Source organism: Cyclopterus lumpus, chromosome 14 (assembly GCF_009769545.1).
Source record: "Cyclopterus lumpus isolate fCycLum1 chromosome 14, fCycLum1.pri, whole genome shotgun sequence".
In the NCBI taxonomy this organism is placed as follows: Eukaryota; Metazoa; Chordata; class Actinopteri; order Perciformes; family Cyclopteridae; genus Cyclopterus; species Cyclopterus lumpus.
This window is the reverse complement of record NC_046979.1, coordinates 4,265,018-4,292,828: the sequence shown is the minus strand read 5'-3', so window position 1 is coordinate 4,292,828 and position 27,811 is coordinate 4,265,018. Positions and strand designations below refer to the sequence as shown.

At 44.4% G+C, this 27,811-nt stretch overlaps 1 protein-coding gene across 1 annotated transcript in view; it reads left to right on the top strand.

Moving 5' to 3' along the window:
• The first annotated feature begins 1,578 nt into the window (after nt 1-1,578).
• The window catches only part of zbtb16a (zinc finger and BTB domain containing 16a), a 115,920-nt gene continuing 89,687 nt past the window's right edge, over nt 1,579-27,811 (top strand). The window contains exons 1-2 of the mRNA XM_034550217.1: nt 1,579-1,691; nt 5,136-6,476. Of these exons, the coding sequence (XP_034406108.1) occupies nt 5,227-6,476 (1,250 nt within the window). The 5' untranslated portion in view covers nt 1,579-1,691; nt 5,136-5,226. The remainder of the gene's footprint in view (nt 1,692-5,135; nt 6,477-27,811) is intronic.

Genomic DNA, 27,811 nt, shown 5'->3' with positions numbered 1-27,811 from the left:
TACAAAAGATATTCATTGAAATGCATTAGTTTGTGCTCGTGTATATATTATTCTCCTCTTCCTTCTCTAGATTTTCAAATCTAGCCGAGACAAAAGGGAGAAATTAAACGTGGGACGATTTGTGTTTGTGACTTTTAGGAACAAACACACCAAAGTAAGAGCTCACTCGGAGCACTTAAAGGGAACACGACAATGGAATTAAAATATTGTGAAACAAAGCCTATTGGTAGGAGATAGCTCCCCCCTCCCCCCCTCCCCCAGTCAGTGATCATCATTAAGGCAGAGTATCAATCAAGTTTATTTTCAGAGAAGCTCTAAAGTATGCTTTTACCATAAAAGACTACGAGAGGTACGTCAGGCCAAACAGTAATGAGGTGCGCCATCCACTGCATCCTGGTTATTGGTCAACGGAACCAAAGCCAGAGGAGAATTAAAGCTACGCTGAGAAACAATCATGGGTTGTTAATGCACTGCAAAGCCGTTCGCCCGAGAGTCGTTCACCATATTGATCATTAAAGGACTTCTTTTTTTTTTTTCACGAGACAAGAAAAAGAAGTGCCACTTGTTCCCCAGTGCAGTTTCTTTCTAGTCGCATGGCCTTTTCTTCAAATTAGTGTCAGTATCTTAAAACTAGACATGCTTCTGCAAATGACATTTGATCATTTCCTTTTTAAAAAAACTAATTCCAGGGCTCAATAATGGACTCGGCGTCAGATTTTGGCCATGGGTTTTTGCTTGTAATATACTGCAAACAACTTGACCAAACTATGGAAGGGATCTGCGGCCTGTTAAACTTATAACATATTACATAAATATATATATTTGAACATTATGCATTTGAGCGATGCATTATATGTATCATGCACTTCATATAATCTGCTCTTTCTCTGTGTCTGTCTCCGGTTTTAGCATTTCTTAAACAAAACATTGCAAAACTGTATCATTTTTGTTTGAGGAATACATTTTTAATAAAATAATTGAAATAATAGTTTGATTTTTTTGTGTCGAATAATGAAATTAGAAACCAATACACATGTCAGTGACGTGTGCATTGTTCCTTCAACTTTAATGCAACATGGTGAACACTTGTAGCATCTTCAGATGGCAGATTTGAACCTGTTGAGATGCAAGAAACTTGGAGTTGTATTATCTTTCTATGTGGGGGGGCTAACTATAGTAAAACTGTCTTCTTAAATATATTTTTTCAAGACCCCCTGAATGAATCTTGTCCCGGAGGATGGATCTTGAAGTACAGTTTCCTGAAGGTCACTTATTGACTGTAAGTGAGCCCCTGACGGGAGTTTGAGAACAACTGTCCGGCTGCATGCGCGTCCCAAAGCGGCTGGAGGGACGGCCAGTGTCCGCTCCCCTCGCCCTACTGTACGCAGCACGGCCGTTTGACACGAGACAGCCCCCTAGGTGTCTCACTTTCTTTGCGTTTTTCGTGTGGCTGGAGCGCGGAGCCGGCTGCCTGCCTGCACGCACGCACGCACGCACGCACGCACGCACGCCTGCTCGTCTGGATGACTGGCTGCGTTGACGTCAGCGCCCGTGTTGATTTGCTAAGGCGAGGGAAGAAAGGAGTTGAGAGAGAGAGAGAGAGAGAGAGAGAGAGCGGGTACTGCCTGACTACGCTGTAGCCCCGCTCCCCCCTATCGACACTGTACGGAATCCAAACCGGCCAACTTGGGGTGAGTACCGAATCCGGGTTGAAACTGCGGCTGCAGTTTCCCCGGCCGACAAGTGCCCAGACCCCCGGCGACATCTGCATGCGTACTACCGCTGTGTGTTTTCATTCACCATGTGCACATTTGAATGCATTTTTCTTTTTTTTTTTTTTTTTTTTTTACAGCGCCGGGTAGGGGAATCGGGATTTATTTTTAAATTTTTTGTGCTTGTCCTCGTTCAACCTCACGCTGAAGTTTAAACAAAACGCCACTTTTGGCAACGCGAGTTTGGATGTGCGCAACGGAGCGCCGGGTGAAAACAAGTGTTTTCCCCCCCCGAATGCGTCTCCGCAAGGTGGTTTTAAAGTTTGCATTTAACGCACGGTAGTGTACTGTAGAGATGTTAAGGTTGACGTAACCCCCCCACCCCCACCCCCACCCCCTCCTCCTCCTCACCACCCCTCCACCACCACCTCCACCAGTCTGGTTTAGTATGCTGGAGATCGCAGCTAGAGGACGTGAGGGTCTGGCTGTTTCACCGGGAGCCAGACAACGTATGACGCCCCCGCTCCATGTGACTTTACTGGAGACATCGCGTTCGCTCGTTTTTGATGGAAAAAACGTAGTTGTTGTTGTTTTTTGAGACGGCGACACTCTCAGCCCCGTCCTTGTGTCTCTTAGTCGCACCAGTGTGGCTCGTTTAGCCGTGATGACATCACGAGGAGGACTGGGGACACTCGAAACAAACCCCAACATCTCCAGCCGAGCGCACAAGTCACGCTACGACTGATTGACGGCCAACTAGACGCGTTGGACTGGTGACCAATAATCGATTTATTTTTTTTGCAGGAGCACGCGCGACACACTGAGGTGCGAGGGGGGGGGGGGGGACTGGTAACAGATGCAATGGCAAATTGATTTGTTATCGAGACCGTCTGATCTCTCTCTCTCGCTCTCTCTTTTCCCCCTCTTTCACCCTCCAGGTATCTCTCTCTCTCTCTCTCTCTCTCTCTCTCTCTCTCTCTCTCTCTCTCTCTCTCTCTCTCTCTCTCTCTCTCATTCCTCCTGCTCATCATCGTTTTGAGTGTCTCTGTCAATCTGCACAAAAACAAAAGTCCACCTGTGCGTCGGTCTGAGGGAGAGAGCTGGCGCGAGCTTCTCGGCGAGCTGTCTGTGTCGCGTGTACTTTTTTTTTTTTTTTGTATTTATATATTTTTTTAGCACGCTCCAACGTCTCTGATCGTCGGTCCTCCTTTTTTTTTCGCGTCTTGTGTGTGTGTGTGTGTGTGTGTGTGTGTGTGTGTGTGTGTGTGTGTGTGTGTGTGTGTGTGTGTGTGTGTGTGTGTGTGGCTGTGTGTGTGGCTGTGGCTCGTGGTCCGGAATATTGAACGCTGTTTATTCTGGTTGTGGCGCGCGCGCGCGCGCCGTGGCAACTCAACTCGTGATCACATTTGATCATGCTGCCTTTTTACTGTGAAGTCCGCCCCCCCCCGCCCCCCCCCCCTGGCTTAATGTAGTTAATGTAGTGCGTGGTGTTTTTGCATAATGCATAACGCGCTGTTTAATTTGTCTGGTGAATATGAACCGCCGTCTAGACGCGCGTAGCCCGGTCTTCTTCTTTTTTTTTTTCTTCTTCTCTATTTATATTAATAGAGAGCCAGAGAGAGACGCGATAAAGTACCCGAGCAGCAACTTTGCCCCCCCCCCCCCCCCACAGAGCGCAACAAGCATTGATCATTTTACGGGGGCCATAAATCTGAGCTATTGGCATACCTGTAATAAAGATAATGTCTGGTTTTAAACATGACCTCTGTGGGCCGAGAGGCTGAGAACCTGTGGTTTCATCAGTACCTGCCTCCTGATATTGATTTGATCATCGTGTCCCCGAAAAGCCAGCAAGACTCGATGCCCCCCCCCCCCCCCCCCCCCCCCCCCCCCCCCCCCCCCCCCCCCCACCACAAACAATAGCTGCCCCCCTCATTTACCTCCCATGCATGTTCTGATGTTGTAGGCTTCTGCAATTGTGAGCTTGCATGTCTGGAAATTAGACCTTTTTTTTTTTTTTTTTTACTGGTATTTTTAAAGAAAGAGAATGAAGAAAAGAAAGGCTGGCGATATTTCCTCTTTGTGTATGTGTGTCGTGTGTTGTTTGTTCTCAGGCAGGGAGGAAAGAAAAGAAGTGGCCACAAAGTTCTCTTTATTTCTAAAGAAAATGAAGCTCTTTGAAAAACGTCTGTCGAGATTCTGAAAGTGAAGCTTTTGAAAATCGGAAATTAAAAATGTTGATCTGCCAGGAAAAGAAGGGAGGAAAAAAAACCCCGATCTCCACAAACCTTTTGTGTGAAATGTGTCATATTAGGTAGAACGTTGGACGTCAATGAGCTCATCCAGGATGTGAGTCAGTGGAGACACTTAGCCGGTCGCCGTTCATTCTTTCATTTAGCGTATATATATATATATATATATATATATATATATATATATACACGTTGCATTTAATTGCCACAATGAAGAGAGCATTGTTTCAGTGCGTGTTAACGCGAGAGTCGCTGACACTATCGTTCATGAAAAGCACACAGTGGTGAGGCTCTATCATCTATTTCGAGCCTTTTTTGTTGTTGTTGTAATTTCAGTGTCGAGTATGGTGTCGATATGAGGCGAAGCAACATGTTGCCCCGTTAACATGCAAGACCAATGCGCTCGTTCAATTTGGATTCTCGACACCAGTGAGCGTGAGCAAGTGGATCCGGGTGTTTGGTGCCGCGGCGTTGTTTTCTCGTCGCCTTGTTTTTGCTTTTTCCCTTCCCATTTCTGCCCGCTGCTCTCTGCTCCCCCCCCCCCCCCCCCCCCCCCCCCCCCCACACACACTTGTCTGTGATAGGAATACTGAGTAAGATGCTATTTAATTTCAGAAAGGCCGCTGATGATCTTTGTGAGCGAGACAGCAGTGGAGAGGGGGGGGGGGGGGGGAAAGAAAAACCCCACAATTCACACTTGTTTTAACTGCGTGTTCATCCCCATCAAATAACCAAAAGGAAGACCTCTTTCTAACATAACACATGTTGGACTGATTGGTATGCAGGGTGAGCCTGTCGGATAGCTCACAAATTGTCTCTCTTCAGAAGTCTACAGTCAATGCTCTCCGCTGATTTTGACGGTTTTTTGAGTGTTTACCAACCCTGCAGGATGTTTGCAATTTGAAACTCCACTGACTTCTCACCGTACAAAATAAATGGCATTCGGTGACCACATTATACCATTTATTTTCAAAACGTAATTACTGAATTGGCCTTGTATTCCGTTTGTACAGTAGGGTACAATTGGGACGATCGTGAACGTTCGTTCGTTCATTCATTCTTTTGGAAAGAAGATAGTAATGCATAAAAGCCACAAATGAGTGAGTTTGCTCCGCACAACATTGTTCACTGTTCACTGACTTTTTCTTCTTCCTCCTGTTTCTCCATCCAGGTTTCATCTTGTTTACAAAGATAGCTAAAAAAACACTGCTGAACGGGGAAGGCGAGCCCCATGAGTCGGCCTCGTGGATTGCATCGACATAATGGATCTGTCTAAAATGGGTATGATACAGCTCCAGAACCCCAACCACCCCACTGCCCTGCTTCAGAAGGCCAACCAGATGCGTCTGGCCGGGACCCTGTGTGACGTGGTCATCATGGTAGACAACCAGGAGTTTCACGCTCACCGGACTGTGCTAGCCTGCACAAGCAAAATGTTTGAGATCCTCTTCCATCGCAGCAGTCAGCATTACACCCTGGACTTTCTTTCTCCAAAGACCTTTCAGCAGATTCTGGAGTATGCTTACACTGCGACGCTCCAGGCCAAGGTGGAGGACTTGGACGATCTTCTGTATGCAGCAGAGATCCTGGAGATTGAATACCTGGAAGAGCAATGCCTCAAGATCCTGGAAACCATCCAATCTTCAGATGACAATGACACAGAGGTCAACCTTAATGACGGGAGCACAGAGGAGGATGATGAGCGCAAAGGCCACAATGGAGCCAAGAACTCCAAAAAACATTCCATGCAGAGTCCCTATCTGTCAGGTGCCCAGCAAGTCGCCATCATGACTGGTATGGTGGATCAGAGTCCCTCGGTCTCCACCTCCTTCGGTGTCTCCAACCTAAGTCCCACCAAAGCTGCCGTGGACAGCCTGATGAGTATCGGTCAGTCTCTGCTCCAGCAGGGCTTTGGGGGCGAGCAAGTTCTCCACGGCATTTCCCACCCCTTGATGACTGAGATCAAGACTGAAATGATGCAAGTGGACATGGGTGGCAACGGCCACGACAGCCCTCCTAACATGGAGTCCAGCGCCTCCAGCAATGGAGAACGAAGTGGGGAGGACAGGAACCGAGACGGTCCGGGAACACCTACCAGGAGCAGCGTAATCACCAGTGCCCGCGAGCTACATTACGTCCGCGATGAAGTCATGGGCGACCCTCAAGTTGACGTCAGCCAGATGGGGCTGGAAGCAATGGCTGGGATGACGGAGAAACACCTCGCGTCGCTGTACTCCCTACCTGTCAATCATAAATCCGATGCCTTCATGTCCATGCCGGCATCCATGGCGGCATCCATGGCCTCTGCCCTCCCCATGTCCCCAGCCCTGGCAATGTCTATGGACTTCAGTGCCTACGGGGGACTCCTGCCTCAGAGCTTCATCCAGAGGGAATTCTTCAGCAAGCTCGGGGAGCTGGCTGTGGGCATGAAACCAGACGGGAGGAACCAGCACGAGCGTTGCAATGTTTGCGGTGCAGAACTACCAGATAACGAAGCCGTGGAGCAGCACAGGTAAGCCACGTTTCTATTTTGAGTCGCTGCTTGCTAGTCTGGAAATATATGTTCATTTTTAAGCCTTTTTTTTTATTAAAAAAAATATATATATATAAAAGATCGCTTCGGTAGTTTGCATTCTATACAGAAGAAAGTCAATCGACATGATTGCTTTTGGGTAACCGAAGAATTAGAAGACCTCACTGCCCTGTTGAGTCACCTGTTTTTTGACTTATATAGAAGAAATCACACAATCAGTAACCCATCCACGCTCCTAATAAAATATGAGTAGGTGGCGTCCCTTGATTGACACTAACGTGAGGACTGTGTGGCTCAGGCCCAGAGATCCACTGCTTCAATAACTGCCCAGGTGACTGCTGTCGTTATATATATATATATATATATATATATATATATATTGTCCGAGAGCGTTAGTCACGCCTTACAAGATGTGGGCGGCAGCTATCACACACACTCACCAAAGTGGTACCCCCTCATTCTGGACCCCGACTAACCTCCCCTTTCCCATAACTGCACAAGGGGGGGTGGCCTTATTAGCTTGATAATTAGAGCAGACGGTCAGCTCAGGAAATGAGTGTTGAACCTGGGCTCTTGGGCGAGGAGGTAGCTCTAGGTCAGGGGAGGGGCAGTAAATCAGTGCCGCGCTTTTTCTGTCAATGTATGAATGAATGCATCAAGGCCATGGAAACTGCACTTGAAAAATACTCTTCTGCGTCTCATTTCCTGGTATATGTCATATCATTGCATGCATCTCTGCATCTGTCAAAATGGTGTCTCCCCAATCAGAGTACAAGCACCCCTCGTGGAATGCATTATTACATCTAGTGTGCGTTTTGGTGACTGGAGGTCTTTTTTGTTACACGTCGGCAACCTTCTCACCCTGTGTGTGTGTGTGTGTGTGTGTTTTTTAAATCATTAGGAATGCACAGTGGTTAAAGTTCACCTGAGGATTTGAATCCCAACCATACTTGCGCCGTTATCTTGGTACGCGCGGCAGAAAGCAATGTTGTCTGAAGAAAATACTGAGTATTAGAGAATGGCTTTTACCCCAAAGAGAAGTGTCCTTGTTTGCAACCACACGCCAACGGTTGTGCAGTTAAAAAAAGAAAAGAAAAGAAGAAAACTTTTTTTTTTTTTTTAAAAAGTGAATGTTTTTTTGTGTTGCTTCTGATCAGAGTTCTTCCTAACGACAGCGTTACCGGGCCCCGTAGCTCCTGTGCCAGGTGCAGTATTGCAGTCTCACTGCGTTTTAAAGGACAGGCCGCATTAGTCTCTCCGCCTTGAGAGGAAAAAAGAAAGTCTGACGTGTTGAAATGGTTGCCTGTGTTTCAGGAGGAATTTCATCAATTCGCTCAAGACCGGGTAAAATCTTGTATCAAAGGAGATTTCCAAACCGTTTCATGCATTGATCCTCCCGCCTCTCCCCATAGCATACTAATGGGTTAATTTAGACGGGCTGATCCGCCGACGCCACGCTGTTTTAATATTGTTACGCGTCTGACGGCCTCCTGAAGTGTAGACATCAAAACATTGCGTCAGCTTTGCCCGTCCGCACACGAAAGGTCTGCCGAGGTGACGCTCCTCGTGTCCTCACGAATCCCAATGTGGGTCATTTGATGGCATATCGAGTCTGTTTGTTTGTTTTTATTTATTTATTTTTCTCCCGTATACAGCCCGTCGAGCTGTCTCGATTCTTTTGATGTGAATGCAAGATGTTTTATTTTCAGTCGTGTCCCCTCGGACTAATTGCACATCATTTCCCCACAGCCACCGTGTCAGGGTCACTGCTACCTCTGCAACAAACACGTAAAAAAGAGAACAAAAGTTGACTTGGGAGCAGGCAGGTCAAGTCAAACACAAGCGTAATTATTTCCAGATGTGGCACAGGTCGTTTGTGTGTGTGTGTGTGTGTGCGCGTCTATGTTTAAAATGAACGCGACAGAAAGTGCCCACTTCCTGTATAAATTTAGTCTCTGCTCCCTTTCATTCCTCTGTGCCCTGGATTGTATCATAAAAAAACACCCCACCCAGACTGAATACATTGTATATCGGCTCCACAAGTGGTGTGTGTTTGTGTGTGTGTTTCTGTGTGTGTGTGTGTGTGTGTGTGTGTGAGTGTGAGGAGTCACCTACAGGATATAGACATGTGCGGCGATACGGCCAAAAGATATCACATCATCATCTTTATTTTACAGGCTGGATCACAATCCACGAACTTATCAGTTCTTTTTCCAGTTGTTTTTGCAAAATGCAAGATAACAGAAAAAAACTATCTCTGTTCTCAAATGTAACACTTGAAAGTTTTTTTTCTTCTTTTTATTTCACATAACAAAGAAATCCGCATTTCTTTTCTTTTTTTTTTTTTGCTAATGTTGGACCATTTTTCATGTTGTTGCTTTTGGAGAACTTTTGGCTTCTTTTTTTTTTCTTCAAATTGAGATGTCTCCGGTAATGAAACTCGTGGCACTAATTCAGGAAAATGTCAAGTGATATCCAGCGCTATGTGTTTTAAATAGTCTACCAAAGACGACTCTCCATCTCTCCCCCAGTAGACCACCCCGCCACCTCCCCCAGATGTACTCCTCAAAGAGAGCCCAGGGTGACTGTTGTTGCTGCTTCAGGGAGACGGGATTACAGCAATATTTTAGTAACCCTTGCACTGAGAAAATAATCCAACACTGGAAGGGCCCTGAGTGATTATTGGGGGAAATAAATGCATGATGCACGGGGGCTAATTCTGCCGTGTTGGGGGGGGGGAGAAGAAAGAACCCTCCACTACTTGGTATTCCAAACACAGCATCCAATTCACAGGAACTAGCCGTGGGTTTATCTCTTTCACTTAATCGTCCATTCTCATGCAAATGACTGACCCTCCGCCGTAATGTACATCACATAAGTGAAAAAAAGAGCCGGTTTTTGAAAGGAGAGCTTTTTTTTTTCCAGCATATAGCCTGTTAAACATTACTGATAACCATCAGTTTAACACTGCCTTCTCATAATACAGGAGAGGAGAGGAGGGGGGGGGGGGGGGGGGGTGAACATGACAAGTCAATGAGTCCACCCGTTTTTTTTTCTTCTCCTCTGTTTTCCTAGTTATTCTTTGTATTGATGGAAGCATTGGAATAACCACCCCTGCCTTTTTAACCTCCGCACGCTTGCACACACACACACACACACACACACTCGCGTCATTACTTTTTACACACATTCCCCTCAGCAGCATCAGCAGCAGCCAGCGCTCGCTCTTCCATTTCCTCTTCTTTTGTGGCAAAGGGGGTACGGAGGGGCGCTCTAATACCCCGGGCCCCCAGGTGTTTAAACAGTGGGCCTAAGGCCCCTTATCTGTGCATATCAGAGTGGGACAGATAACCCCTGGCACTCCTCCTCGGTAAACCATGAGCAGATTGAGCCCAGATAGCGGCCCGTAGCGTTTGTTGCAGGTGATAACGATGTATGCACACACACACACACACACACACACACACACACACATATATATAGCCTGCACGTTGAGGTGAGGCCAGTGGAAGGTTTACAAGCACACTGACACTTGTGTGCTTTGGCCACTATCAACCATTAACCACGGCTTTCTTCCCATACATTCACGGCGTGAGCAACTAGGTAGTTGGGTTCAAACGGCCACCCCGTTGACCGCTGGTTGTGCAAGGGGCTTGAGACCAAATGCAATAAATGGTCTCGAGGGTAGATGCCGGCTCAAAAATGATCTTTTTTTTTTTCAGTGAACACACAGAGGGAGAGCAACTTCTTTCTCTGCTCAGGTAGACATTACCACCAGTTGATCCCCTTCACCTGCACACAAGGAGGCATCCCGTTTATTATATATGGGATTAGTACACAAGACATCGGTGTCGGGACCGAATGACTCCGATTGGGGCATCTCCTATATCTGTCAGGGGGAAAAATGTATTGATCTAAAATGAGAGCGCTGAAGCGGAGCATTTTTATTTGCATATGAATTGACAGAAGGTGAAAACTGGGTGAAAAGAAGTCATATGAAATGCTCAATGGCACACCTCTTGTGCAGGACCTTGTCGCTAGTGAGGATGACGACGAGACTGTAACAATAAGTTAGAAAATGTTGCGTGTTTAGCTACAAATGATCACTAAAAAAATGTGCCGACCATTTCGCGTACAGTACCTCACCTTTTGCTCTCATAAATAACAGTTTCGAGCTTCGGTTTATGATCCTAACCTCTAAACAATGTTCCTGCTTCCTGAAAGAAGGCCCGTCAACAAAGCATCCATTACATGGCAGTGGATTACCCTCTATTTGAAATCACTCAGTGAGCTAAGTCTCCCCCAGCTTGCACTCAGAGGTACAGTACGCGTCGGTGTAATAATCCAACGGCACAAAAAGCCTCACTCTTCTCCAAGAAAATACCTCAACCACAGGCCACAGCGGAGGGCTTTATTCGAGCCCGGCTGCCCCAATCGTCTCCCTTTCTTTCTGTTTTTTTTGTTATCTTCACACAGGTGCACACTTTTTCTTTATTTTGTTGCCCTTATTGGAGGCGCGTTGTTTTGCTCATGCCCCTGGGGAACTGGCGCTTTGACCGGGCCCACGGTGATAGCTGCAGCTGCTGGCCGAGGCCCAATTACAGACGGGCTTTAAAAGGCTCCGGTTGAACCGTAAAGATTTACACCGCCATCGCTCTGATCTCAGATCTGGGCTCTGTCCTCACTGTCAGGATAGGGAGATGCATCGATTAAAGACTTAACACAGGGAGGGGGGCTACATCAAGTGGAATGGACGACAAACACACACACACACACACACACGCACAAACCTAGATTAAGCATTTTATTGTCTTGCAGCGGTGTCAGGTGGCGAGTCGTCGTCTTAAATCTGGCGGAGCTGCTTTTTCTTTTCGAAGGAATTGAGGCGTTTTTTTTTTTTTTGAATAAGGGGGTCAGCGGACGGGGATATAAAAAAAAAAAAAAAAGAAGGACACCGCCAATAGAAAAGGGGAGGGATCAGTGTAATATCTAGATAGTGGCTATGGCAATGGAGGGAGGCGATCTAATCAGCCTTCTGATTAGATCGCCTCCCTCCCCTGTGTGATAAGGGTGGAGGGAGGCGCTTGTGTTCTAAAAAAAATTTAAACAAAAAAAAAAGTTAGCAGCTTGACTCTGTGTGCGACCAGCTGCCTCTGTGTGGCTAGCAGCGCCTCGGCAGACGTGGCCTTTGCTGATGCGGTCTGGCAGGAGCCGCTATGAAACGAACACACTGAGGCCCCTCTTTTGTCCCCGTGGGGGCCTCGGGGGTCTGCAGGGAGGGATAAGGATAACATACTGTACTGGAAGTTGGCGTTGTGTTCATGATGTGAGGGGCTGTGTTGGGGGTGGGGGGGGGGGGGGCTCAAGGGCAGTACTAATTACAGCCAGTTATCAGGTGTCATGCAAATGTGTTATCGGCCCTAACTTCCTGATGTCTATCTCTACCTCCAGTAGCTGCTGTGAGTGTTGGCAGGGGAAGCGGCTGTGCCACTGTTTCTATGTAAATTCACAGCAAGAATGATTTAACGGCGTTCTTTAAAAAAAAAAAAAAATGTTTATATATCCCGGGGAACCTTTTTTATTAGGCATTCAGACCTTCTTTCTTACTGTATTAAGGTGCGTTGCGTCATTGTCAACTTTCCCATTTAAAAAAAAAAAAAAAAGAAAAAGTCAATAGAATTAGAATGATCCGGCCTTAAAGCTGAGTGGGTTTTAGTTCTAGTTCATAGAGCTCTGCCTCTGTTCTCCTGGACCTGAACGCTCTGGGTTCTAATCCCATCGATATCCCATTAGCATCCCCTCTTTGGGTCCCCGCCACATGAAAGATGTGTCGGTTCCCCCTCTCTGATTCTATTGCTCTGGCAGACCGTAAGGAGGACGCCCACAATGAGCAAATGTGCTAGAGCCAAAGGGCCAACCCAAGTGTGCTCACAAATGTCCTGTGTGTGTGTGTGTGTGTGTGTGTGTGTTTGTGTGTGAAAAAGCTGCCACCGCCACCTTAGAGGCCCCCTAGCCTCCCTGGGAAGTATCAAACCAGAGCCCTCCGCGGGCTTCCAGCGAGAGAGCTTCTAATTAGCCTCTTTGTTGCCACTTGAATGGTTTGCCAGAGATTGGCAAGAGGCCCCAACGGAGTGATACCAGCACGCTAAGAAGCTGGTCATAAAAAAATTTTTAAAAAATGGTTCCATTCTTCCCACCGTCACCTGTCACAAAGGAGCTCTCAGGTAGGAAAAACTGAGGCTAGAGCAGCACCGCGTGAGCTTTTAATCCACCTCTTCGGGGGCCCGAGGAAACACGATTGCGCAACAGGTGAATGCTGGGTTTGTGTTGGCTACGCAACAACGGACCAATGGAAATTAAAATAAAGCCCCCATAATAATTACTAGTAAAGCACATGTAGATGGGGTTATTATGCTGCTGTTAAATTGCTCAATAGAAGTCAATCTGATATGACAAGTGTTCACGAGCAGTTTGGACAACCGTTCATTAAATGGAAATACCGGGGGGGGGGGGGGGGGGGAGACTATTGGCGGCACGGAAATTTCTCATTCCACGAATTGGTGCAATATTTATTAAGTCAATTTTTGTTTTACTTTTAAAGAAGGGTACACTGTGATGAAAACTCTCAGGCAAACTAACTAAGCCTACTTGATTTGAAAAGTTGACGCAACAAGCAATTTTTAAATTGGCCAAAATTAATTAATCTGCTTAAAAGTTGGTTCATCAGCTTTTATATGAAGTAGGTACCGACTTGTTTTAGGTTTTCACAGAGTTCACAAGTTAATAGCCGCGAGAACACGTTTGACCCATTCATTCAAAATATCATAACATTTTTTTTTTTATTATTCGAAAACGTCACAATCAGAATCATGTTTTTGGAGGAAATTGCCAAAAAACAAGTGCAAAATCTCAGAGGCAGTGCAATGGCGTCTTATTTCATGCGACTTCGCAACTTAGCATGTTTATTTTACTGGCCAACAGCACCACCATTTCTATTTGGAATGAATTAGTTTAATATGAATGTATTCATTCTATTTTCGCAAATTGTTATCGACTGTCACTTGACGTCACGTCCCCCACCCTGAACTATTGACGCATACATGTCATGGGTCAGGACACAAAGAACCCCAAATGACATCATCTGCCCCGTCGGCACATCCAAAAAATGCCGTCGGACCCTTTTTTTTTTTTTTCTTCCTTGTGGCGTCCGACACACGCTGCCTGGCGAGCGTCGTGGCAGGAGTGCAATGAATGTCAAGGCGACTCGGAGCTTTAACGCCGGCCGACACGTTTTTTAAGCTCCGCTGTAATCCAGGAGGGATCAGTTGGGTAAATCATGGCATAAAGCTTAAAACCATAATTGATTTATGTATCTGCTGACCGAAGACGCCCAGAGAGATTACCAGAGGGAGAGAGCTGATGATGGATAGGCTGCCCCCCCCCCCCACTACCCCCCTACCCCCCCAACACTCCTCAAACACTGCATGCGAGGTGGGGGTTGGATTCAATTGACGGGAGATTTGTCTGCCTGAAGAGCAAGACTGTCTGAAAACGGAGCGCGAGTCGGAGAAGAAATACATAAATCATCAGAAGGTGTGTTTACAAAATCATGCCGGTGCGTTTCTGTGTTTACGAAGCGCTCCTCCTTCTTCTTCTTGGACAGTTTTTTTCTAAGTGTTTCTTCTATTTAACCGAAAAAACCCCCCAAAAGGCTCACTTCTGAAATGGAAGCGGATATTTCAATCGTTGTTCCATACGTTTTAAAATTGTAAAAATCGCAGCTAATTCAATTTGTGGGTTTTCGGAGACAATGCGGTATTGACCAATTCTCTCATAACTAATCTCCATTGTTCATATTGTTCATCCATTGTGTTCTCATGGCCAGTGTCTCGCACAAAGTCAAAAAACAACACCATACAAATCAATCAGACAATGCTTTTTTTCATGATATATATATATATATATATATATATATATATATATATATATATATATATACACATACACATCATGAATATATGTCTCCAAAAAACTGACATTCAAATGTGATTTGCAAAATATTACATTTTATTTTGTTTACAATATTTACTTCAATTTTATTCAATTACTTTTTAATCTATGTATAACAGAAATAATGTAAAAAAATAAATATATATATATATATATATATATATATATATATATATATATATATATATATATATATATATATTACATCTTATTCCCATAAATGCCACATGTGACATGACCGGTCAGTGGCACATACAATATTTTGTTTAGTGATGAAAAGACGATGTTATATGACATCAGACATTGACTGGTAGCTGTCATATTAAGACGATATCAATGCCCCCCCCCCCCCCTTAATTGGCATCATACTTTCCGGATGGTCACTGAGGAGTTGACGGCGAACACCATTTGGTGGGTCAGCCGGTGCCATAATCAGCCCATGAATTTCTCTCCTGACACGTCATGAATCCTCTCTTTTCTTGTTTACTGCCCGGCTGTCAGCCTTCTCCAAGGTCTCTCTTGACCGCTTCCAGATTGTTTTGTGTTTGTCTGTTTGTCCCTGGGCCCCCGGAAAGGCGAGAGTGGGATAGTAAAAGAAGAGAGAAGGACAAAAAAAAAAAAAGCCATTCCATTTCCTGGACTGATCACTGAAGCGGGGGGCTCTGACATGCCATGACTCAAACAGCATCATCTCTGCCACTCCTGTCTAGCCGCTGACCTTACAAATGATACTGTAGGCTCCCCACCATATGCCATTAAGCATGGTGTAAAACAGAGATGGGGCTTCTTCTTTTGTACGAGCAGCGGCACCCAGACACCCTCTGCGGTTGTGAACTCTCTGCTCTCACTTTTTGGAAAAAGAAAAGCAGATTACCGCGGCAGTTCTCTCTCCGATGGTTTTGTCCTTATACTTTTTCTTTTCTCCTTTCCCTTCCCCGCTTGTGTTTTTATTGCCTCCCGTGTGAGTGTTGGTCTGAGGCGAGGAGCTGGAGCTTCCCTAACAGGTGTTTGGGTGCTTATCGCCCACGTCTGTGCCCTTATCTCTGGCCCTCAGCTTCCTGCATCCTCTCTCTTGCATGCCTCAGAGTGGGGATATATTTCACTTAGCCTCTGACCTGAAACCTTCTTCTCTATCTCCCTCCTTCCCTCTCTTTCTCTCAGGCTGTGAAGACATTTCAACACCGTCACCTAACTTTTTATTTCTTTCTCTCTCGTCTCCTTAATATTACTCAAAGCCACCGAGAGTCCCTCAAATTTAAACCAAGGCTACAATAAAAAATAAAAAGGATTATTGAGGATTTTTAAAAAAATGCATCAATCTGTAAAGTTTCAGAAAAGAAGAGATCTGTTGTGTTATTATCAAAACCGGTATTTTGTTTTTCGTTGTTTCCATCAGATTTGTTCATTAAAAAAACGCATTTAAAACATTAATGTACACCACTCCTACACACAAGCCAAATATCTGCCAAATCAGGGAGATTCAAATGCTACAGAGTAAAATTGTGTTGGACTTAAAAGAGTAAAGGGAGCTTAAGTTTAGATCCCGGGACAGTCGGGAGCCCCAAGTCAGCCCACCTGAGGGACTTTGAGCAAAAATAGATTATTATACATAACCCTATAATATATATATTAATTGGGTAGGCCCACCACATCCTAAATATACAATGTTCACAGATATTTTAGGAAATCAAGTGTTATCCTCAAACCGATGCCGTTCGATCGAGAGAGAAAAAGCACCCGGTTGAATTGGAGTGGAAACGTCTTAGTGGCTTCAGGACAGAGTGAGCTTTGATGGTGTTGGGAGCCGCGAGTTTGATCCAGCATTTTGTCAGAGTGATTGGTCTCAGGCTTTAGCCCCACCTCCACATTCCCTCTATCCTTCCCTGCTCCCAAGTCTCACACGGGGGACAAAGGCTAAAGTGTCTGTGGGATGGGGTTGCGATGCTGGTTTGGAGGGGGTTGACCCCCTCGGAGGACCTGACAGGGGCCCTTCTTTTTTTTTTTTTTTCTAATCCCCATTCTGAGTGGGCACAGAGGGGAGAGAACCCATAGTCTAACACCCATGAGAGAGTCTATTGTGAGCTGTGGGCTCTGTTACAGTAGGATGGATGCAGGGGTCTTGGGCCCAGATAAACGCCGGGGTCAGCCAGGCTCCCCGTTATTTACAGTAGGCCCTTTCATTGCCTGAGTGAAACAGGAGCCTATGGTGGAGGTGGAGGTGGTGGGAGGGCTTCAGGGGACGACCACTGTTTGTGCTCAGCCAGGCCTCCACTATAGGTCAAAGAGCACAGGGGGTGGGTCCACAGGGGTTACAGACCTGACTTTTGTCTGGGCGTTGGGGGGGATGTTGCTGCTTCATTGGGGGAAAAGAAAAGGTAGGATGGTGGGGGGGCTTCAGAGAGAAAAGCCGACAGTGATGACTTCCACAGAGACTTTTTCTGTGATGTGACTTAAGAATATGTACCGAGGGCTGAAGGGATTGTGGAAAGCAAATCCCAATTTGTAAATGTAGTCCTAAAAAAAAGATTCAAAAACACATTGATGCCATCTAATACTGGTACGAAAACGTAGCTAAAGCATCGGCAACTAAAAAAAAAAACTGTAACACTGCAGTCTTTTCAAGTCTCGATGACTATTTGGAAATTAAAAACCATAGTTGGAGGGGGTGTGGGGGTAAAACAGGCTTAATTAATGTCGACAACCTGCTGCACCTATAACAACACAAAGAGCGATGGCAGGAGAACTCAATAACTCTTTTGTCAGGGTGTCGGGCAGGAAAGTGAAACTTCAACACCACCCCAGATGAACGCATGCCGACTTCAATTGTCCTGAAGTGACTCTGACCTACATAAGCAAAGCAATCCATCCACCATTGGAGCAAAAGACACATACAGCTACATGCGATAACCCAAACGCTTCAGAATTAGTTATTAAAGTCATCTTCATTCTCGCATGACACACGATAAATACTAATAAATCCCATACCCAAATGGTCTCCGAGCAGACTTGGGAGTATATAAACCCTCTTTCACCTCCAAACTGAAAGAGTTGCCCGTCAAGTACATTTATTAAGCTTAATCCCACACGATCCATTACCAACCCAAATCCTGTTTGTTTTGCCTTTTAATTAAGAAACGAGAAGTTGCCAAGGGGACAGAACCGTTACCATCTGTCGGAAGACTCCAGCATAATCTTGCCATAATCTTAGTGTCAACCTCCCATGAAGGAGGATAAAAAGCCAGCAGAGACGTGCAATAAAGACAAGGTTCTCTCAGGCATTCATTCGCCCCGAAACCGATTTTATTATTTATTTTTTTTGACTCGGACAATGACGGGAGGGGTTAAAGGTCAGCAGGCGAGAACTTTACAGATGAAGCAGGTTTGCGGCAGTTTGGTCTGACACCCACCCCTCACCCCTATTGTCCTGAGAGAACACAAAGGCTCCTGTCAAACTCTAGTGGTCAGCCAAACCGGCCACACCGCTACAGCCGAGGGTTTTGAATCCGGCAGAAGCCGACCACCATTGACCAAATCGGGGGACAAAGAGAGAGGCAACGGTTTGACTCTTCCAAAAATGAATTAAGAGCAGGAAAGAATTATCTTGATCTCTTTCTTACGTTTTTTTGTTCGGAGATGCAGTCTGTGGTGGAACATCATTTTCACAAGTTCAATATTGAGGTTCATTTTATTACAGCTTGGGAAATGCAATGTATTGCTATTGTATTTTAAGGCCACACAACTTGTATATTCATCCCGTTGCCCAGAATATCCACAAAGAACATTTTGTTAGAAATGAACTATTAATTAAACTTCTTACCCCTATTTAACAGCGTAACAAAAATGAAAGGAAAACATGTCAATGTTTCTGGAAAACACACAAAAAGTATTTATTACATGGGATAGCATTGTATAGGAACCATGACTTCTGTGTGATAAAAGGGTTGAAGGTTGTAATTACATGAATTGGCTTTAAAAGAAGAAATGAATAATTGTTATTTTCGAGTCTTTCATCGTGGGGGAACAAAAAGAACCCGCATAACTACACAGCAATTCTTCTTTTTTGCCGTTTAAGCTTCCATCCATTCATTGTCTATTTGTTGTGGACTAAGAAGTAATTTATTCTAATAAATCCTATAAAAGGTGATTGGGTAATATTCCTTTGGCTTAGCCACGTTTCAAACACAACGGAGCTCTGCAGGCAGGTATTACTCAAACGCTAACTGTCCTCATTAATCCATCCGTAACAGTCCTTGTGGTGGCTCGCATTAAAAAATTCACTCTCTTTTTGACGCGTTTCACCTCGAAAGAGAAAAATTACACGCAAAAGGTAAAACCGTATCGGACCACGGAGCACGAAAAGAGCTCGGCGGCATTACGTGTACTCTGCTTGCGTCTTCTTCTAAAATACCCGTGACCCGGAGGAGATCAACAGCTCAGGAGAGAGAGATGTGGGTGTCGAGGTGCATTAACAGGGTGCTGGTCGATGTGGGTGCACATCGGAGTCAAATTTAAACATCATCCTGGTGGAAAAGGAGTATGTTTGTCGTCGTCGTCGTCGTTTTTAGCATAGTTGACGAGTTGCTTCGTCAGTCAAGAGGATATTTGATAATCAACCTTTTTTTTTTTTATATATATATATATATATATATATATATATATATATATATATATCGAGGAAAATGCCAAACCCAACATGTGACGTGTTTTCTGCTTTCCTTTTTGTTTTGTCTTTTTTTTTGATTTTCAGGAAAAAATGTAATAATTTGGGCTCTGGGAATAAATGCCTATGGGTGTCTTTTATGGCAATGTATTGACTAAATGATTAATCACTTAAACAATTATCAACAGATAAATGCATTCTGGAAATAATCAATAGCAAGGAGCGTTCTGGTGAAGATGGGGAAGTTCATGTACACAATGAACCTCCACAGTATATACAAGCTGTCCTCCATAGTGTGACAAAGTCATATGACGAATAACTTTGTCACGCAAATCAATACCTTCGCTATGAATTAGTGTGTGATTTGCGGGTCTTCTACTTTCTTTGAATTGCATTTTATGTTTCTAACAAATACTATTTAAATAAATGTAGAATCCCCAGAATGCCATGCTCGTTAACAGCTTTTGACACCCATCTCTAAATGAATTGAATTGTTACTTCACAATGAAATGAGGCAAAGAGTCCAAATAAAACAAGTCTCGTCACGTCGGCCGGACTGTCTTTATGTACTTTTGAATTGGTCAGGGAATCGCCTCATTAACCGCTCCATTAATAAGTCCTTTTATAATTAAATAATACAAATTAAAGGCCAGTATCGAGCTACTAATATGTACCTCGCTTCAGTTTGTCAACTACCCACGTCTCTTCTTTTTGGATCCTTGGGCTGACATTGTCTTGGCAGGGAACAGTGGAAATGCTAATGGCCGGTGTGTCCGTTTGTTGGCCAGTATGTCGCACGGTCCGCACCAGCACTCAGAGGTCAGTGGACATGGTACAGCTTTCACATGGCCCTGAGGTCCTGACCCCCACCTTTTGTTGGACATATTCACCCCCCCACACACTCCTCCCTGCAAGGACCGAAGCCCTTTGAGCCGAGCCCTCAACCCCCCGCAGAGCGCGCCCCTTCAGCACATTAATAGTGGCACTGGAACTAATTGCCCAACCTTAGATGTGCTTGAGACCCAGATTGCCTCAGCTGCCAGTGCGCCACAAACCCCCCCAACACTCCACCCCAAACAGAAGAAAACCTTCAAAAGAAGAATCGCAAAATTGCTGGTTTCTCTGCCCAGTCCTTTGGGTAATACACAGCTCTCCTCTTCAAAGGGCTTCCTTTTATTTCTTTGTGTTACTGTAAATGTGCATCCATTCAAGCTTGTTTTGAAAACATCGCCCTCCCCTTTTCTTGCCGCGCTTTCGCGATTTTTGTCTCGCCATTCAGCGCTGGCATTGGTTTCGCTTTTACTCCCGCAAGAAGACTGACAAGTACTCACTATGTAGCTCGCGCCTTGGCGAAAGACCTTCACACGCATGCCATCCGCCGCCATTTTGTTGCTAACCCCCCTGGCAGGCGCGATAAAGCGCCAAATCTTTTCCCCTTTTGTATTCCGCGCATGTATCGGTTATCCTTCCCATCATTCCTAAATATTTTCTCTCAGGCTTGCACTTTGAACTGTGAATTGCAGTACGGGTGTAAAGTGGTGTCTAGCACCAGACTGTTGCTGTTAACACTGTCACGTCTGCCGTCTACTCGGCTGCATTCAGCGTCGCCCGAGTTCAAAGAGACCCTGAAAAAGAGGGAAGCAGCCTGAGAGGCGTTTTATGATTTTATTGGGCCAGAGGAAGCATTGTTTGGAAGGTGTTGGACTGTTATCTGTGGTGACATTTATAAGAGACAAAGCACATAGTCTGTCTGCTTTGTGTTTGTGGATTTGCTTGTGTGGATTTAATGTATTCTAGCATTTAGTTACAGTGTGGAGTTGTCTAATTTCCGTATGGACCCAGGCTGGGGATATGAAGCATTTTTTTTTTTCCCAGGTAAATGTCCAAAGACGACGACAGGAGGACCAACAAACACTATAACCTTGTAAATCATTGTTATTTCAAGGATCATGTGAGAGTGTAATTGGAATTTACCCGAGAACATTGAAGTTTTACCATATGCCTGATTGTCATACGTTAGGGGATAGGATTGTTTTCAAAAGATACAAATTAATTTTCCACTACTGTATTTTCAATCTTACTGAGTCAGTTCAGTGAGTCTAGAGGGGAAACAATATCCGGGAATTGGAAGAAAGAAAATGATGGCCGATAGATGCCATTTTCACAACAGTCAACTCAATTGTAAAGATGTTCACGACTGAGGAGTCGGCGGCTTTGTGTTGAACCACCACTTTCAGGCACAGAATGAGTAAAAACATAGGCCTTGTTTGACGAGATAACCTCCGGTAAAGGTCCACTTTGTAGATTCTGGTGGTTCCAAGAGCCCCCACCGGGATGCTCCTGGTGGTTCCAAGAGCCCCCACTGGGATGCTCCTGGTGGGTGCTGCTCATTTAGCTGCGTCTGGTCTGTTCAAGGAGGAACCGTCCACATCTAAAGTTAGAAATCTTGACCCAGAAGTTACGATCGCACCTCTCTGTCTCAGAGTGACCTTATTATTATTATTATTAAAAATAGAGTATTTGAGCACCTAGTTGACACGGCCATCGTTCAATCTTTGTGCACATTTGACTGAACGGTGGAACCAACTAGACCTTTGGCAATGACATGCGCTATAGGTATGGGAGCTGTGGTCTTTGTTTTAATGTCATGCGAGTCTTGGGAGAACTCTGATCACACACAAAGACTTTATGAAAGTCATTACCGTCCGTGGAAAACACTGGTAATGTTTTTATTGGGAGAGGGGGTTGTTGTCCAGAAATCTTTTTACTGTCTGTTAATTCATTCAGTGAGCTCTTAAAGATGCTAGTTAAAATGAACAGGAATAGTAGAGAATGCATTTACAGTGTGTGTGTGTGTGTAAATACTGCTTCACTTTATTTTCATTCATCCATTTGTACTGGGGCTTAGTTGTTTCTGTTTGCGTGGATGTCTTCATGTTCCATACATGTATGTAAGGGTTCAGCCCACAAGAACAGAAGTAGCTCACATGCGTTTTATCCTTTTTCTTTCTTTTTTTTATCCATCATTTGGATTGTTTAGTTTTTTTTAACTGCTACGTGGAGACCCTTTTTTAAGGTGTGAATTACAGATGTGTTTATTTTCACTTGTTTCATTTGTTTACCTGCTCGAATGTGGCACTATGACAAATGTATCTAAATACCTCCTCATTCATTAATAGGCTAATTAATACACTTTGTATGTAAAAATGTAAGGGATTCGGTTTTACAATATGACCGTTGATATGACACAATTCTATAAATTTTTTTAAATCAAAAATATTTACTTGTCAAAGTCACTGGTGGCTATAGTAAAAAAAAAGAAAAAGAAAAGTATGTTGAGTTTATATGACAGACTTTGGACCTTTTTACCTCCAGACCTCAAAGATCAAGGCTATGGCCCTGACTGTACTCATGCTGTTGCAATTTTAATATAGTAACAACAACTAAAATTGTCTGAAGGATGAGTTTCAGCCGCATAAGCTGCAGACGTGTGACGCATTTAGCACCTGAAGCACATTGCACGATGCCAGTGATACACAAAGGAGCGATGACTCCGGATCATTGTACTGCCAACCCAATAATTTTAGTAATCTGTAGATATAATGTCAAGATTAGGTGTGATCCAATATTCAGGCCATAATGTGAAATAGAATGATCCATTGAAGCCGAGACTGATGAAATTCTTTGAGGCTCAGCAGCTCTTCAAAGAAATAGTAGCAGCTCCTTTCAGAAGTGTTCAAGTTATGTCTCTGCTTTTAAAAAGGAGCTGATGCCTCATCCTCGAGGCTTTGACTGAGCCAAGGTTACTGTTCCCATACCATCAAAGTCCATTCAGAGACATAAAAATGCATCTATGGGTCCTTTTCGCTGAATAAAAAGTGATAAAAAAAGAGCTAAATATCTTGGGGAAATGTCCCCTTTAATACCTATTTAATGCCATAGAGTTGGTCATTCCAAGTGATTCAGTTGTAATCACAAAGTAACCTCCATCCTTTTACTTGTATTTATTCAGCCTTTACGATTGAGAGGGAGAGAGAGAGATAGAGAGACACACACATAATGAGGGTTTGGCCATGTTGTGACGTGAAAAGCTGAAACACTCAAAAAGCTCTTTTCGCTTTTTCTAGGGCAGCATGTGCTCACTGAGACTCATCAGCTCTACCTGCCCTCCTCCGAAATACGTGTCATCTCGTACTTCAGTTGCCACGTTTGCACGCTGCCAATATAATCCATCACGGGACACATTTCATCTTGCTCCTTTTTTTTTTTTTTTTTTTTTTTTATAAATAAACTGCTGGTCTGGTCAGATAATCCTTCATGGAAATGTAGCCGCAGACAGATGCGTGCACGGCTCTCAAGAATTACAGTCACGATAAGAAAAGAATCAACTTGATCCCCTTGTTGCGACAATACAGTGATGGAGCTCCGCAGTGTATGTACAATATAGGTTACTGTAGTTCAAAATGAATCGAGCCTAAACCCGAAAACAGTTGTGTGCCGTTTACAAATACAGTACACCAAAAGTTAGCCCTGAAAATACACTGTCGGCTATCAATTCATAAAATACAGTATTGTGGGAGTAAATTAGAAGAATTACTGTAGAAATTCATCATCGTGTGGGAAGACCCATAATGAGGCGGACTACTTGATTGCCATAAGCAAATTATTTAAACAGCATTTGTACGGGAATGATTCTGCCCCAACTTATCGATCCCTTTTTTGTTGACTAACTGTAATCGTTTCCTTGTATATGTATAACTTTTAATTTCATTAGCCCGGGTTTTAGTTGGGTTATTTTCTTCTTCTTTTATGTTGCAGGAGCTTTTCAACACATCGCATTTTTGGATGAAACCTTAAATATGACCTTTCACCTTTTTTAGTAAATGGAAAGTTTTCAATCGGTTACGAGACGAGAAAATCTGTGTTTTTAGACCAGAAAAAAATCAATTTGCTATTCTAATAACTACACAGCACTATGAAACAGTTTATCGTTTGACATTACAGTGCTTCTGTATCTTCTCTGCTTAAATTACATCTAAATTAATTCAATACTTTAGCACTCGTAAGTGCCCACTTTTTAAATAGTATGGCGTTATGTAGATTTCTGTTCAGGGCTCACCTTAAAAGATTACAAAGCAAATATGAGATGTGAATCTTAGTCTAATATGTAACTATTTTAAAGAGGTTAGGATGGCTCTACCTACCGCAGTCGGGCGTATTTGTTTTGTTTCTTTTTCGATGTGATTTAAAAGGGTTTTGTTGTTGTCCTAAAAAAAAAAAAAAAAGAGATGGTTCGGAAATAGCCTTGACGCACCGATGTGGAAAAAAAAAAAAAGAACCACTTCAATTATTTAATGTGTATCCAATAGTCGGGTTAACGTGGAGGACTGAGAAGAGGGTAACATCAAGTCCTCCAATCGAGGCCTCTGGAAAAAAAAAAAATACTTCCTTCATTTGTTCTACAAAAATAAATCTTGTGAATAGGACTCGAGTTTTTTGAGCTTTCGACCTCGGAGAGAATATTCTCCCGCTGAATGGGAGCGCTCGGTATTAAACGTTCACAATTCGTGAAACTCTCGCCGCTAAATGTGTTCACGACCAAAGGAAGTCGCTCCGTTGTGCAAAGCTAAAGAGCTAAATGCTCTAGGACACAACCATGTACTCGCTGTGCAAATTCTAACAGCACAAATCTCTTGCTCTCCCATTGTTTGTTATGCACATGGCTTAGCCAGCAGCAAGTGCATGCGTCCAAGATCGAGCAGCAGTTAATCAACTCATCTAACTGATTCATTTGTGGCTTTTTGCTCCTTTTGCATCATCGGTATTACGACATAGCGTGACATTCAAAACAAATGCAGCAGCCGCTGGTGTAATTTGTGGTCTGTTTAGCAGCTCCATCGTCACAGTTCGGCACGTCGTCGCCGTGCAGTTTTTTTTGGTGTCATCTTTGAATATCACTGCTCATTTTGAATAAGCATACACTGTAGGGGTTGATGCATGTCTAGTATCGTTGCCGATGTGATACACGACACCAATACTTTCTTTTTTTTGTTGCTAAATGGGAACATTTTTTAAAACCTTTTTTCTCCTTCATTTTCACAAAATAAGCATTAGCGTAACTTCAGAAAAAAGTCAGAAATGGTTTTCTCTCCATCACAAATTATCTAACGAAGAGTTATTCCACAAATCTAATCATCTCAACCCACCAAACATTCTGTAATGTGATCACCCCCCCAAAAAAAAAATGACGAACCTAATGCATCACTCACTACAAAACCTTGTCCACCCCCCCCCCCTGTATGAGCTAATGCATCCAGCACTTTTGGCGTCTTTGATTCAAATGACTGGATCATTCTTAAGCTACTTCACGTCATTGCCTATCAGTTGGTATCGCCTAACTTGACGATGCGTGATGGTGTACTCCCCCCCCCCCCCCCCCCCCCCCCACAACAATTGTAACATCTCACCGTCTCTCTATTTAAAACAAGGAAGCCGGGGATTTCGCGCGCCCCCGCCCCCCCCCCCAAAAAAACAAACAAACACGAGAGCAGAAGAACAGCGGCTCAGAAAACAGGGCCTCGGTGACTCATGTGTGCGGCGGAGAAACATCCCTTTTCCAGCACCCCTCCGCCTGCGGTTTTTGGAGATCATTTGGCCTCACCGTCGTGTCACCGTCTAATCTCATTGGCCCCGGGCATGCCACAGTGTCCTGGCTGCCCACATCTGAACAAACACCCACCGAGAGAAAGACACCAACCTTTCAGTGAGGAATGATGAGCGAGGGAGGGGAAGCGTTAGCGAAGGGGAAAGCTGCGGCGCAGTCACCGGCACCTGTCTCGATATTCCAATCTCAGCGGTACAGAATCCTCTGTCCGCCTACGAGTGATTCCAGCGAGAGTGGCTTTAGGCAAAAAGCCGCTCTGCACAGCAGCGGCTGGCTGTCTGTCTGGAATGATGCACCGGGAGGCGTCTTTTATGCGCCGTAGCGCCTCCAAAGTTGTGATGCAAGTCGGCCCAGAGGATGACAAATGGCAATAGTGATTTTAACGAGTGATTATTTTCCACAAACTACTAACTCCAGGCTTGTATCGGTGGGGGGATAACCAATCGAGAGTGCTATGATGCCAGCAAAGCTATCACGACTCAGTTAATCTAATGCTGTCTGTCTTTTTTTGAAGGTATCAACTGAGTAGTATCAAAACTTCTCCGGACAAACATTTAGTTTTTCGAGCAGTTGATCCACGATCTAGAAAGAAAAGGAAAAACCGAAGACCGTCCGTATGGTTTTTTGCTCGCAGCCCAATCACCACGAGCCTTCTTTGCGCTCTTAATGCACCGTGTGATTGGCCCGCTGCCGCAGCAGCTGCAGCCCGTTGTGCACACGGCCCTGAACACTGACGCGCGTCTTAGCCCTTCAGCTAGCAGCTAACGGTGCGAACAGAGTGAACGTTGCTAACGGAGCTAACGTTTTTTTTTTTACTCTGGAAGGAACCGGAGGGCGAGCGTTAAGCCGCTGTGGACCGGGGGACGCGGTTATTATCTATGTATGGGTGAGACGGTGGGAAACACACACCCACATATCTTCCATTGACATGAAAGGAAATACTCTATTGGTATCTGTATCACTTTTAAGGGTACTGGCGTCGTCATTTACTTAAACTATTCCTCAACCTAATGTGTCAGGGAAGGGACAAATGGAACTGCTCATCAACCAAAGATCTCAACTCAAGTTTACCGTCAATGGAGCTGGAGATCTGCGGGTCTTGAAATTCAACTTGGCTCCTTCTGTTACTATAGTTTTTCCAATAGTTTTTGCTCGTATCATTTTTTTAACTTCCGCAGGAGGGTCATGAGAAGAGTTTTTTTTTTTCAAAACAAAGAACTGCTTTAACCAGATCAGATGATTACTTCTTTTTAAAAAGCTAATTAGATAACGCAGCGTTTTGTTGCCAACGGGAGTGAGTCCAGAAACTATTGAAAACGAAGGCTCTGTTGCATGCTTCAAAAATAACACCAGGAAACAATCAAGGTTGTGTTTATTAAAACACATCAGAGAGGTGGACTACCCGCCAAAAAAAAGCCCCGATCAGGCAAACGTAACGGCCGCTCTGTGATCACACGGAGGAAAAATGCATCCGGCATCATTTTTAATAAAAATGACAAGGTGGCTGGAATCCACATGGCCATGCTGGGCCGTTTTTGATTTTACAGCCTTTTGGAGGGGGGGGGGGGGAGGGGGGCTGTGCAGAATTAATCCTCCTTTTGTAATCAATTCCTTTTTTTGTATCGCTTTGAATAATGGACTGAGAACACTACAGAAGGGACATTTGACAAAGGAAGGTTAGAGTGTGTGTGTGTGTGTGTGTGTGTGTGTGTAAGCTGCCACTTCCTGCAACAATAACACAGGCCTGCGGTATTTGAACTTACTCGGCATCTCGTGAAATGTGCACAGACCTCAAAACGAGGAAGTGATAGTGAGATGGAGGAAGAGGAGCTGGAAAGACTTTTCCGAATCGCTCACATGAGCCCGTTTTTATTCTTAGCGGAGGCACTTTGTACATCATTGAGTTTACTCGAGTTCACTGGGCACCTATTTATTTTTTATAAAGGAACTGGGAGGGAGTTTGACACTTTTATACGAAGT